Here is a 15,161-nt window from a genome sequence, read left to right on the forward strand (position 1 = left end):
GCCAAAAGAGTTTTCCTATCTAGATATCATTTTTTTAATCTTGTTAATAGCAGATCAAAACATTTCTTTGTGCCTCTATAAAACAAAGGAATTGTTCATTTTTTTTTCAGTTTGAGTCATTTGGAGCTCTCTTTAAGAAATTGCTCTTTTTCTAAATCATTTTGAAATTTTGTAAAATGGGTGTGAGAATAGTGAAGTCTTTGGATGGACTTATGCTCTTGCTGAATTTCTGCATGTACGTGTCAGTTGCTGGTATTACTAGAACATGTTCCTCCTCTCCATCGGATTTATTTTTGCCCCACCTTTGTTGATCACATACCTTGTCCAGGCCTTTGCAAATACCAACATTGGGGTAGTTGTGGCGGTGGCTAATGATGAGATTGTTATATCTGTGGGAAATGAGGTTTTGTCCACTAAAAATCTTATAGCCCATCTTGTCCCTGCTATGCAAAATCTCCATACTGCTCTTGTTGGAGGTTCCCTGGACAAACAGATAAAGGTTTCGAGTCCTCATTCTCTTGGTATTTTGGCCGCCTCCGAACCACCTTCCATAGGTCGTTTCCGACGAAGGTATGATAGAGTTGTTATTAAGCCATTGCTGAGCTTTCTTAGAACTACGGGTGCTCCTTTCATGGTTAACCCTTACCCCTACTTTGGTTACACTGCCAAGACCTGGACTATGCTCTGTTTAAGCCGAACCCCGGAGTGTTTGATAACAACACTGGAATCACCTACCCAAACATGTTTGTTGCTCAGTTGGATGCTGTCTATTCGGCTATGAAGCTCCTAGGGTTTATAGATGTAGATCAGAAGACTCTGCAACAGAACATATATTTTGCATGTGGGCAGGGAGTGGACTGTTCTCCCATTTAGCCTCCGTAAGCTTGACATGACGTAAGGTCTCGGGTTCAAATCGCTAAGTCCTGTCATCTTTTTGTTAGCAGAACGGCGTCCATTATTGTTAGTTTTCGAAGCCTGTGTAAACATTGGGTTCCTTTCTCCTCCAATGCCCCTACGACTCTCAGACAGACCTCATTCACAATATTATCAGGTGCAATTTTCCATACCTCTGTATTCACCAAAGCGTGCAAATGGGGATTTCTGAAGCTAAAAGGTCAGAATCCACAAATTTCAACAGAGCATTTATCATCTACACAGCATGCAAATGTAGCTGCCAATTCGCGGTGGCAAGGATATCATCTGCTGCCTTGAGCAGGGTCCGTCCTATGGTGTTTTTTGTGAGTCTAGGATGGCATGAGAAAGACCATCTTAAAGCAGCTATCTCATATCTGCGTAATATGAAAAACATAGACTTCCAATAACTGACATTTCTATGGTCATTAAATATGAACTTCTTTTCTTCACCTGTGATGCCCACTGGCATAGTGATGATGCTACACCTGAGAGCACAAATGCGACTATTACAGGTATAATACCCATTAAAAATGCTTGTTCGCGGTCTATTTTTGAACCATGACCTGGCTTTATGATCTGCATCAGAAGCCATAGGTGTTAACTATGGAACGCTTGGAGATTATCTGCCACCTCCTAGCCAGGTGGCGAAGTTTCTTCAGACCACCACTATTGATAGAGTGAAGCTTTTTGGTGTAGATCCCGCTACACCATATATAGATACTTTTTTTCGAAAATACAGCATATGATTGCTGATTATTTTGCGTTGGACTCGGTAGAGCATGCGCGGGCTGATTGTGAGGTTCTTGTTACCGGCTGTTGCTGGTGCCCATGGGGTTGTATTGTCGTCCTCGTCTGTAACGCCTGTGGGTGACGTGGCGGCGGATCCCGTGCACCACCCTTCGGATGAGGACCATGTGGGCGCCCAAGTAGAGTTTAGTTTTTGGGCCTGTTGGTTTCTATGTAATGTTAAGTTTATCTGCCACTTTGCTGTATTTATCTGTGAGAAATGACAGAGATTTTGAATATCTCTGGGCATCATTATGAAGTTTCAATATTCCCACTCTGTAGTTTATAACAGCTGTTCTGACAGTAACTATTTTTGAAAATTTTGTTTGATTCTTTATTTTAAATTTCGGAGCCCTATTTCAAGCATACCCTCAGCAGAAGCCTCGTTGTTAGAGTAGATAATCCAAGCAACATCATTAATAGTGTTTTTGGGGCTAAGTGGTTGAACAGTGTTTTTTAATTGATGATAAATTAAGTGGTTAAATGAATAGTGTTCCATTTTGCTTATATTAATATTTCTTTTATGTAACATCTTCTTTTAATTCTTTTTTATTTTTTTTTCTTTTGCCATCAAAATTGTGGTGTAAAAATGATATGACTGAATTACTATTTAAGACACTTTGTCTTTATTCATCATATTCATTCTTCTTGATATATTTTTTATAGAAGTATCTTCTCAATGTTTTTTGTTAAAGGTAAATATTGTGACTTATCGTATATTTATTTAAGTATATATGGGTGCACACATATATATCCAAATAAATATATAATTTCATTTATGACTATTATGATTGAGACCTTGTTATATACCTTCACAAAATGAATTGAGTGCTCATGTTTACCCTCTATGGAGTTTTATACCTGATATCTATATTTAGTTGATCTTCCTTAAATCTCTTCATTTTACTTAAATCTGATTGGATTATGAGTAATCTTACACATTTGCCTTCATTGTGATATTTTGATGTGCCCATAGTTGCACTTTTATGCTTTTATAGCATCGTTCTATGCCCATGTTGGCACTTTATGGTTTTATACCATTGATCTACATGATTTAAATGATATTTTGAGTTGCATAGGGAGCCAATTTTTTCAAGGATAACTATGTAGGTCCCCTCAGTATAACTGATACATAGTTTCCTTATCTGGCCCATGGAGTATCCCTCCATCCTATATTGGTGTGCACTCATTTTATATGGAGTTTCCCTCCATTTGATCCTATCTGTTCCATTTTGATAGGATAATATTTTTATGGAGTTTCCCTCCATTTGATTCTATATGCTCTACTTTGAAAGGTTTATATTTATGGAGTTTCCCTCCATGTTGTTCCATTTTTGTTCCTCAATGCAGAGGAAGTTATTACTAGAGTTTTCCCCTCCAAATTCAGATAATTTGATCCAATTTGAAGGCAATATGTTGTTCTATCCTCATAATCCATTATCCCAACAAAAATCATGATAATTCTACTTTGATCAGCATGTCTCTCCTTTATGTTATTTTCATATATTAATGTGATAATGATCTGCATACATTATTGCTTAGATCATGAGTCATGCATGTTATGGAGGGACGCCCCCATTAGCTTGCAGTGGGATGATTCATTAGTGGACTGTCTATATCCATGAGATTGACGCAATGTTGATGCAGGTTTCATTAGTTGGCCTTGTCTGTGGTCATTTGTGCATTAGTACGTTTCTTTCATGAGAGACTTATTGCATAAAGATTGGTCATTTTGACCCATATTATGATCATTTTTGAGCTTATGACTTATTTTAGATATCATGTTAACTCCATTGCATGTTGGTGAACACATTCATTTATTCTCATCTCTCTTAGTTCCTCCTTGATTAAATTATTATAACTTCATTTTTTTACTAACTGCACCATTCAATGTAATTCTACTTGTGGATAGTTGTCTTGTTGTTCTTTTTTTTCAGGTGATCCATCAAGGAACATTCTTGGTTTTCCACATATGAAGAGGTGTCTATGCTTCCACTTGATCACATTCAAATGACTCATGTACTTCTCTTGGATCTGCAAATGTACCATATGGCTTGAAGACAATCAAATTACTTCATATTGAAGATTAAGTTGCAGATTTTTGTAAATTATGGGTTTAATACCCTTTGATGTAATTTCCCCAAGTAAAGATTAAAGGGGGGTGTTAGAAGTTGTAATCTTTCCTTGGTGTGTTTATAAACCAAAGTTAGAACTCCTTTCTTTATTGTTGTAATATATTAGGATATAAGCCAAGGTATCCTAATATATTTCTTTTTTGTCCTTTTTCCACTACATCTTATTTTGTCCTCTAGTGAAATATGTGAGGACAAATATATATTGTAATTTGTAATTTAGATTATTCCTCCTTAAGAGGAATCTCACACTTGGCCTCACACACTTATGAATGGTGGCATTCATAGACATGGGAGTTACATTCTAACTCCTCTCTCTCATCTCTATTTAAGAGATGACCCTCTTCTCTCATTTCACAATGAGGTTTCTTCCTCTTCTCAATTATTGTATGAGCAATTGCTCTCTTGCTCTCTCTCTTTTTCTTCTTAGGCTTTTCATGCCTCATTCATAATGTCACAAGGGATTTTCTTTGCTTTCCCCTTTCCAAATATCTTGTCTCATGGTGTTGGAGCTTGAAGCTTTCTCTCTCCTATTTTATGGTAATATCTTTTCATACATTTACTCACTTAGATTCTTTCCTGGTTTTGCTTATTTACATATTTCTTTTTCCATTTCTAACAGTATAACATAATGCAGGCCTCTAGAAAAAATATTTTGTCTAGCCACTGCAAGATCCCTACTGTCAGCATCATGCGAATCAGATATCTGACATGGATAGATTTTTATTTCATGTTTTTTGAGAAAATGTTCAAAATACTGTAAGAAATAAACCTATCTAAAAAGGAGAGTTAGGGTGAGGTCTCATATGGGCATAAGCTTCTAAATTTCAGGAAGAGGAGATTTCATCAAGAAAAAAGAAATTTGCTACACAAATATTTGGAATCTTTTCTTGGAAAATAGGAGTTCTACTTTTGAAGTCACATATTTAAGTCGATTAAAATAGGGTGGGACTAGAAATTACTCCACCAGCTTAAGAATGTTATCTTCCACTTGTCAAACATCTAAGTTTAGATTTTTCTTTAAAAAAACTTGGAGTGAAAATGAATATTTTTTGCTTGTTTTTATCATAGTACAGAGTTGAGAAGACAAAGGTATTGTATGAGACCTTAGATTTCCTAAATTACAGAGCTTAAACATTTAAGCTGAACTACACTACAAAAATCTTGGGATCAGCAACTTTAAAATAATCCTTAAAATTCTCATCACCCTCGGCTCTATTTTTTAGGAAGCTCACCTCTATGGGACTCCAGCCTTAGCAATTTTTGTTAACATCTGATGCAAGAAAAGCCAATTAGGAATTTTTACAGGCTGAAGAAAAATATGACTCAAAGTTTTAAATAAGTTATAAATACCTTCAAATTACAAAGGCTGCAGAGAACTTTTCAAGCATTTCTTGATGCCAACAGTCATTTCCTTTCAGAAGACAATTGACAAGTGGATTCCATGTGAAAGCATCAGGGATAAGCCCTTCATCATCAACTGCTTTAATGAGAAAGCTTGTGGACTCGTTTACCAAAAATGCTTTGCAAAGCCACCCTATCAGTGTGTGTAAGTTATAATATCACGTGTAATACCTTCTTCATGCATTTGTCAAAAAGCTCCCTAGCTTCTAATATTCTGCCCTCTTTGCAAAGACCTTTAATAAGAGTGTTATAGGTGATGCTGTCTGGAGTACATCCTCTATGACACATGTCCTTAAAAAGCTTTATTGCATCAGATGATCTATCTGCATTACATAGCCCGTTAATCAAAACATTGTACGTATTACTGTTTGGGGTGACTCCCTTCCACAGCATTTCCTGAAACAGATCCAATCCCTTATCAGTGTCACTGACCTTGCAGAATCCTTTTATCAATGTGTTGTAAGTAATAACATTTGGAACACATCCTGCTAGCATTTCATTTATTAGCTCGAAAGCCTTCTCAATGTCACCTTCCTGCACCAACCCATTGATTAAAGTATTGTAAGTGACTGTATTTGGAACAATGCCCTGTGGTAACAAGTGGTTGAAAATCTTCAAGGCCTCACCTATTCTGCCTTCTTTGCATAGACCAAAAATAAACGAGTTATATGTGATTATGTCAGGGGTACAGCCCTGTCTTGACATTCTATTCATTAAATCAACTGCTCTACCCAATTTACCTTCTTTGCATAGAACATGGACGACTGTGTTGTATGTTTGTATGTTCATGGCAACACCCCTACCAGACATTTCTTCCAGAACCTTATCAACATCCTCCACTCTTGCTTCTTTACAGAGACCATGAATGAGCGTTGTGTAGGTAGCAACATTTGGAGAACATCCCTTACTTGTCATCTCATCAAAAAGCTGATAAGCTTTTATGGAATTTCCTTCCATGCAAAGCCCAAGAAGCTGATAAGCTTTTATGGAATTTCCTTCCATGCAAAGCCCACGAATCAAAATACTGTAAGTGAAAACATTTGGTTCACATCCATTTTGCAACATTTTTTCAGCTGTAAACTCCCTAGCTTCTTCCACTCTGTCTGCCTTCAGCAGCCCTTCAATTAACATGTTGTAAATAGCAATATTAGGTTGTAAACCATTTTTAGACATGTAATCTAGCAGAACTCTAGCTTCACCCACTTGACCATTTTTGCATAGCCCATTAATCACTATATTGTAAGTAAATACATTTGGACTGCAGCCACGAAGCAACATTTTATGAAATAGGTTTCTAGCCTCAGAAATCTCTCCAGACTTACAGAAAGCATCAATGAGATTGTTGTAAGTGAAAACATCAGGCGTGCACCCCATTAAAAGCATCTCATGTAAAATTTTAAGCGCCTCCCTTGCTCTATTATTCTTACAAAAAGTGTCTATGAGGGTATAATATATAATGGTATTAGGAACGCAGCCATGCCTGGGCATTTCGTGCAACAAGCGGCAAGCAAACTCTACCTGTTTCATTCTGCAAAAGGCCTTAATGATGGTACCAAAAGTGAAAACAGTAGGAGAAACCCCAGTACTAAGCATGCCGTAATAAACAGACTGTGCCGTTTGGCAACAATTTTGTGAAACCAGGATGTCAAGCAACACATTGAATGACTTCACTGTAGGCTCACAATTGAATTCGCTCATTAAATTAAGAAGACGAGCAGCCTGACCTGGTAAGTGTGCTCTTGCATAGCATTGCATTACCAAGATAAAGGTCCATTCCTGACAGATGCATCCTTCGGCCTTCATTTGCCTTAAAAGTCTATGAACCTCTTCAAACTGCCCAGCATATCCTATTTTCCTTATTATGGCATGGTAAGTCGCCGTAGTGTGAGTAACCCCTTTTGTCTGGATGCCCAATTGAAGGCATCCAGCGCAGTAGAAGTGTCAAGAGGTAGCTCTAACAAGCTCAATAGCCTCATCGGTGTAAGACCATTTATAGTTTCGGCAAGCTCTTGAAACCCTAGTGGCCTTGGCACCCTTCCCTGTTTACTAGACCCCTGTCTTAAGCCTCCTTCCTCTGCCAACTGATTTTCTGATGCAGTCAATCGAGTATAGGAGGAGAAAGGAAAATGGCATGTGAGTAGGCTGAAGATGGATGTTTGGCCAAGGTGGAGGCATGTCATCAAGGGATTGCCTCCGTATAAATAAGTATGTGTGAATACATTGTACAGGGATGTTTTAGCAAAGTGGTTACATTGGTTCGAGGGATTCAATCTGCATATGCCTGCGTGTCTAAAAATCATTATTTTCAGATTCAACCCTCTTCGTTTACATCATCAATAAAATAAAGTCTGATAAAAAACAAGACAAGCCTTTGTTTTTCTGCTATTCTTTATCTCCAAAAAAAAGTAAAGCAGTTTGATTTATTGCATAAGATAGTGAGTAAAATTCCCTTCTGGATTACGAGAACTCAAATTTGATATGGGTTTACTCGACCCCTCTGAGGTAAAGATTTTATTCTTAGCTACAAATACCATGCAATTATTCATTTCAGTGCAGGAAAGAAGGCAGAAAAACTCAGTGTCAAAAACGTCTCTCTGTTTTCCTCGCAATTTCTCCTGTTAGGCTGGGGTCCCATGGCACGCGCTTCCTTAAAAGATGTCGTTGAGATCTTTTAGGCATATTTAAAAAGCGAAGCGGTTCTATGGATATATATGTGAATCTATTTTAAAAATTCGCGCCTAAATTTAAGGAAGATAATTGTGTCATAAATTTTGAAAATAAAAAATTATATTTCATCATAAATTTGTTTAGTGAGATTATTTCATTTTGGTGAGAAAATGTTGTTGACAAATGAAAGAAATCTTTCCTAAGCTGGTGGGGCTAAATCCAGCCTCACCCCGTTTCACCCGCTCAAATTGAGAGGGTTAAAAATCCGTGGCTCCTATTTTGTAAGAAAAAATTTCAGTTAAAGTTTTAACCCCCTTTAAAAAATTACCATGGAGCCACCCACTCCATAAAAATAGAGCCCAAGCCCCTCCCATGGGACCCCTACCTTAGACTACTCACACTTGTATCTCATGAATCGTTTAACAATCGGTTTGCAAATATTGTTGACATGGAATGCATTGATGACAATTGAAAACTTATAGCTGGCATAAAGAGGTTGTTGATGTGGAAAGTGAACGTGAGCGTAGTGGGTGTTTTCTTGGGACAAGCTAATCTCCAGACAAAATGCACTAAAGACAGAATAAAGTCAAATTTTTTTTCCAGATTCATGAAAATGTAGTGATTTTTTTCCAATTTTTTTGTTGTTTTCGACTACAAACTATTCAAATAATGAAGATCAAATGCTGAAATTTTTGGAAAAATCTATGATGTTTTTGATTTTTTGAAAATTGGTCAACTATACAATTTGTAGGGAGGATAGTCGCGTCCATTTTTTTGACGCCAATGTCTATGCCGGTATCAAAACGACACTTTCCTATTTTTAATAATTAAATAAAAAATCAATGTAGAAGTGTATCTTAAATTTAAATTTTATTAAAAATTGTCATTTTGATGTCGGCATAGACATCACCTTTTTCGACACTCACATCAAAAACCTTAGCAATGACTAACCAGAGTAGCTTCAGCGTGATTACAAAGAGTTTATGGGTGAAACACCAGGCAGGAATGACAACAAAGGAGCATTGAACATTGGAATGGCCAAGTGGGAAGCGGGTCCAGTTCAAATAGCACAAAAACAAAGAGAGTGGGTCCAAAGGCATAAACAAATAGAGTAGTGGGCCCTCAGATAGAAACAAGTAGAGAAGTGGGTCCAAATTCGAATCAACAAGTCTTTAGTAAATGTGTTTGCTAGCTTCCCCTATCTCATTTGTTTGCAGTTTTTAATTTTTATTTTATGCACTTCATCATTGCAATCAAGACACTACTAGGCTCACCTAAAGCATGTTACATTAAACTACACACCAAAAACTAAAAAGGAAAACTTGTGAGAACAGATAAAGAGTAATGTAAAACCTTTTTGGGTTGTCACTGTGCATTCAACATGGGGTCGAGCCCTAGGGAAACATGCAAGAAACTCACAATGGTCTGCCATAGACCCAGTCTAGAGGAGTCTTTGTTGTTAGAAGGGAACAGGTTTTTTTGTCTGGATAGAGGGGATGGGGGTGGTTTCAATAGGAATCTGCAATCCCAGTTAACATGGACAATAGCCAACTTGCTATACCATGAAGGTTAGAATCAGAGAACAGGAGGTCCTTCAACACCTCAGTTCTCAACTATAGTAGAAAGTATAATGGAGGATTGTCAATCTCTTATGACAGACTTCCTAAATCAAGCACGTAATACAAGTGAAAAACTAATACAAAGGTATCTTAAGATGTAGACTATTGTGGAAGGGCAGACAAACGAGTAAAAAATGTTTAGCTATGATATTACTAAGGATCAATGAAATACCTAACAAAACATACCAAGTTAATATGAGGCAAGAATCATAGGAAGAAAACAAAATAGGACTACAAAAAAGGTAGAATCCAACATGAACACCACATTAAACACGATTCAAGTTGAAACTAGTGCAATAAGCAAAGGAGACAGCATTGAAGGCAAACAAGATGAGGATATCTATTACAACCCACCTAAAACATCACCCTTGTGGTCTTCAGATTTGTATGTTGAAGAGCTTATGGACCTAAAAATAAGGATGGAAACTGTAGAAACTAGGAATTGGGAAGAAGAGACCAAAGTGTTTGAAGCAATTGAATACACAAGCAAAATAGAATGAGAAAACAAAAGCCTTAGAGAACAAATTTTGATCATGTAATCCAAAATGGATATTGGACAACAAGAACTAGAAATATTAAAACAAGAAATGACACTATGGAGGGTAATAGGGAATAAAGAAAAGGAAACTGTGAAAGAGGTGGGCACCACCCAATTGGAGGAAATCCAATCAGCCTTGGTAGATATAGAATTCAAAGAATCTCAGCTGAAAGAAATGATAGAAGAGGCTAAATCGTGGTCTCAAGTTGTAGACAACTCATTAAGTAAACAAAAGGACATCATTGAATGGAAAATCAAGTTTCAAATAAGGGAAGAATGAGACAATTGGGGCAAGGCTCCAAATATCATCATCAAAGGCTTGAAAGATTTTGGAGAAAGGGAAAGGACTGATATACTAGCAAGAGATTTTCTTATTGATATGCTGAAATGGATAGGTATTATTCAACAAGCAAGCAGGATAGGTAAAAAGATGGATGGTGGAAGAGATAGACACGTAAGAGTTTTTTTAATAAACCTGGAGGATAAAAAACGCATCCTTAGAAATAGGAGCTGCTTAGAGGAACTCATATCTATGTAGATGAAGATCTAACTTTTGCTCAACAAGAGGAACAAAGGAAGGAATGGGACAAAGTAAAGGCAACCAGAAGTGAGGGAAAGTGGGCTTCGTTGAAAAATGGGAAAGCCCAAATTAGTGAGTATCTCTCAAATAAGAAATAGAAATTTGAGGCCCCATAGGATCGGTTAAGTGTAGTAAGTTGGAACTGTAGAGGCTATCTATGGAGAACAGATCTTGGGCTAGGTCACATAACAGAGGGGAAAGATATTATCATCCTAGTTGAAACACACGAGCACGAAGGGTGCATGGTCCCAAATTTCAATGGTTGTGGGAAGTTTTTAGTTTAGAACAAAGGGAAGGATATAGGGAAAGGTCATGGGGGAATTGCAATGCTTATCAAGGAGAAGTGGGATAGATTTGTAAAACTTTTAAAAGTAGATCCAAACAAACAATACATATGGCTGCAAGTCGCTATAGATGAAACTATTTTCAATTTGGTTGCTTGCTATTTTGCTCCAAAGAACTCTAAAGTATGCAAGAGACAAAACTTGGATAGTGAAGATCCATTTGCTTCATTAAAAAAGGACATATCTCTATTTAGCAACTTGGGGGCAATTATGCTTGTCGACGACTTCAATACTAGGACAACCAATAATCAATCATTGCAATTAAACATAGAAGAAGGGGAGGATAACCCATTATGATTAGAAGGAAATGATGACCACTCTTGGAAGAGAACCTCTCAAGACAACAAAGGGGGTGTTTCACATTTCGGGGTAGAAATTTTGGGGATGTGTAGTCTTTTTGGCATGGTTATTTGAAATGGCATGAGCAACTAGCCAACATCTGGGGATATCACGTGCAAAACATACAATAGACAGAACATGGCAGACTATGTGATTTGTTCTCAAAATTGGATTCCTAGAGTGATAGATTTCAATGTTGGGGAAGCTCCCATAGAAATGAAACCTGATCACATGCCTCTTTATTTTAATTTGGACTTGGTCTCATAAAATATGCATAATGAATGTGACTTCCACATGGAAAAGGCAACCACTAGTAGTGGGAGAATACTCATAAATCAAGCAAACAAGGACATATTTAGGGCTTCTCTCAAACAACAACTCCTTGGGACAAACACAAATAGCACAAAAGAATGGATCAACGTGGATCTAGAACATGTACACGACAGCTTGGTTATCCCTATTCTTCACAAGGCACTAAAAGAATGTAAATGATCTCGCAATAAAAAAGGGGTTACAAATACTTTTCCTGCTAACTTGTGGTATGATGAGGAGTGTAAGGTAGTTAAGAGATCTTTGAAAGGCAAGTATATAAACAAAGAGGACAAGAAGAAATATATAGGTTTGGTCCAATCAAAGGAAAGAGATTATGTAAATGCAAGATGAGAGGAGTTATTAGCCCTAAGCAAACACAATCCCAAAGACTTTTGGAAAGAATTGCAATAAAGGAAAGAACAAAACGAAGACAATATCATTAATTCCCATTGGTTAGAATATGTGAAGTTACTTTATGAGTGGATTGAGGAGAAAGAACCACCTCCCATGATGACCTCTTCTTCTGAGTTCTTCACAGTAAAGGACATCAAACTTGGAATAAAGAAGTTAGCAAATGGCAAGGCAAGTGACATAGAGGGGATGCAAGCTAAACTTTTGAAATGGGGAGTTTATCTCCTAGCTCCTCACATAAAGGGGTTCTTTAATAGGGTCATTCAAGATGGCTTTCTGGATGATTGGACTAGTAGTGTGGTTATACCTTTATTTTAGAGTGGTGATAACAACCCATCTAATTACTACACTATAATGGTCAACCCGCTATTCTACAAACTTTTTGGGAGCATGGTGGAACACAAGATCAGCAAATGGGTAGAAATGGGAGGAAAATGAGAAAAAGGACAAGTAGGTTTTAGACCAAGACATTCTACTAGTGATCATTGCGCCACTCTTAGACATTTGACAGAGAAAGTATGGGACAGTCATGAGGGAGAAGCTTTTTGCTGCTTTGTAGACTTCAAGAAAGCCTTTGATACGATGCCTAGAGACAATCTATCGAAAAGAATGGAAGAATTAGGCATCCCGAATGCATACAGAGCGACAATGCATAGACTTCATGATAAAGTTAGAGAAAAAATTAGAGCTAAAGAGGGAAGTGTTTTTGGAGTGGTATTGGTGTAAAACAAGGATGACCGTTATCCCCAACTTTTATTGGCTTATATATTGATAAACTAGAAGCTTGGCTAAATGAAATTGATGGGGAAAGGGTCTAGTTAGTTGGCTATATGGTGAAGCTTCTTCTTTATGTGGATGATCTAATATTAATATCAAAAACTTCTCATGGATTAAAAGATCACTTAAAGGCATTAGAGCACTTCTGTCAAAAAGTGGGGATGTAGGTGAACAAATCCAAGATGAAAATCATGATTTTTTCTTTGAAAAGAAAGGACGATCATTTAGATTTTCTTTTTGAAGGAAGCCTAATATAAAGGGTGAAAGAACACAAATATTTAGGGATTGACTTCAACCATAGGCTCAGCTAGGAGACTTGCATAGTTAAAAGGATATGGGGGGGATGGAAAGTGCTATATCTGCTGCAAAACATATGTACGAATGCCAATCTATGGGACTAGAAGACCAAGAAAACTCTATTTGGTTTGTTGGTCACTCTAGTTGTTCTTTATGGTTGCAAGTTTTGGGGGGGCAACATGACAAAATGTGGGTGAAGACAACTAGAGAGGATCCAGAGACATCTAATCACTAGTAGTATCAAGGTCAAAGCATCTGTATCTTATGAAATCATGTTAGTAGAAACTAATATGTACCTGCTAGAGGCGGCTACCATAACTTGGTTAATAAGTTATTTAAGGAAACTTGACAATATGAATAGCCAACATTGGCCCAAAATTGCAAGGCAAGAGGACTTGGATCATAGGAAGAAGACTTGGATGAAACAAAACATAAAGTGGTTGAGCACATGGAATATCAAGTTGCAAGAGTGTCCTACCACTAACATGGAAATAAAGAAGTTTATTAGGGAAATTTTTCAAATTGCCATGTGGTCTTATTTCAAAGTTTTTAATCCTTCTAAGGGGCATGAGGATCAAGCATATTGGGGTTCAGCTATTAATAGTAAGGCTAGGATGTTAATTGCTCAGTTGCTAGATCACATCATCTCATATGTGAGATTGATAGATGGGAGAAACCTAAAAGGAGTGGGAGGAGATGATCTACAAATTCTATGAAAAAGGGGTGGTTGAGACGAAATGTCACTTTCTTACTGATTTCAAGGCATATGAGGATATTCAAGCTCAATATAGGGTCATCTTAGAGGATGGCATAAGCTTACATAGTTTGTTCGAGGATGATAAGATACAATAAACTACTAGTTTGATTATCAAGATTCATAGCAGGAGGTTAGATTTAGAAAGGAGTCGGGATTAATGCTTTTGATTTATGGTCCCTTAGACCAACGGTCTCATGGGCGTCATTAAAATACTTCATTCATTCATTCATAAAGAAAATACAACTTAGATTTTTTTAAAGATTTTGTGTTTTTGGAAAATGAATTTAGGGAAGAGGAACCAATAGTTGAGTAGGGTTCAATAATCAATCACCCTATCTTGAACATATTATTCAATCTTCCAACACATTTTTACTATATGTTGTAATTAATTGATCTATTTGTAAATATATAAAAATTCAAATGTTGATAAAAAAATATACCAATACTTGGACACATGAAAACTTATAATATTACAGGAAAAATAAATAAATCAATTCATTAATGAGTGAAATAAATAACTTTTTGCCTCAAACAAAATATCATAACTATCTAATATATTTGTGTCACTCAAAACATAATATACTCACTCAATAAAATAAGATGCTTGCTTAAATAAACATTGATATCTCAGTGTACAAATATTATTCTTATTTGTATAACTATTGAGGTAGCAATGTATACGCATAGAGTAAATCATATCAATAATATGTCTCATCACAAATATAAAAGGTGAATACTAATAAATGTCTTGTATTTTCTCATGAAATGTGTGAGATTGTAAAAAACTTTTAGTGTTAAACTAATGGTCCCTTTGTGTTCGAAAAAGGTTTTATTTATATAATAATGTCTTATTTTTATAACAACAAATAATTTTTTGTGTTGAAGTATTTGTCCTTTTGTGTTTAATATAAAAGTTATAACAAATATTTATGATTAATAAAAACTATTTGGTCCATTTAAGTTGCATATATGTTTTTTTTTTTTAAAGGGGGTAAACGCTTTGACTTGGAGCTATGAACCAGTGAGGCCACAAACAAGGGACCTCATCCCCATTGGATTTGAACCTTGATGGCAAGGATAACAACTTAACAACTTAACCATCACAAAATGCCACTATTGGTAGTTGCATATATGTTACATTTTATATAGTTATACAATATTTTATTAACAACAAATGATAATTTTAAATTCAATTATTAGAGATTTTTAGATTGAGCTTTGGTTGAATGTTTAAAAAGTCATTTTTTGGACACATTTCACTAGGTGCACTATTTTAATGAGTT

General features: G+C 36.4%; 1 protein-coding gene and 1 pseudogene across 2 annotated transcripts in view; one reads left to right on the plus strand and one right to left on the minus strand.

The window, feature by feature from the left end:
- The window catches only part of LOC149538209 (uncharacterized), a 111,131-nt pseudogene extending 103,234 nt beyond the window's left edge, over positions 1-7,897 (minus strand). Inside the window, exons 1-2 of the transcript XR_016356010.1 lie at positions 5,187-7,897; positions 5,069-5,106 (exon numbers count right to left, since the gene is read on the minus strand). The product of XR_016356010.1 is annotated as an uncharacterized LOC149538209 (transcript). The remainder of the gene's footprint in view (positions 1-5,068; positions 5,107-5,186) is intronic.
- Positions 115-5,058, plus strand: LOC149538212 (glucan endo-1,3-beta-glucosidase 7-like). The gene has a single exon (XM_089799593.1). It carries the CDS (start codon positions 266-268, stop codon positions 779-781), a length of 516 nt encoding a protein of 171 aa, XP_089655719.1. The 5' UTR covers positions 115-265; the 3' UTR covers positions 782-5,058.
- Positions 7,898-15,161: the final 7,264 nt, after the last annotated feature.

Source organism: Cupressus sempervirens, chromosome 9 (genome assembly GCF_028749045.1).
Source record: "Cupressus sempervirens isolate cs-2001-9-10 chromosome 9, ASM2874904v1, whole genome shotgun sequence".
Classification (NCBI taxonomy): domain Eukaryota; kingdom Viridiplantae; phylum Streptophyta; class Pinopsida; order Cupressales; family Cupressaceae; genus Cupressus; species Cupressus sempervirens.

Excerpts from the sequence above, each read along its gene's own strand:
- LOC149538212 (XM_089799593.1), top strand. The coding sequence starts at position 266 with ATGTTCCTCCTCTCCATCGGATTTATTTTTGCCCCACCTTTGTTGATC.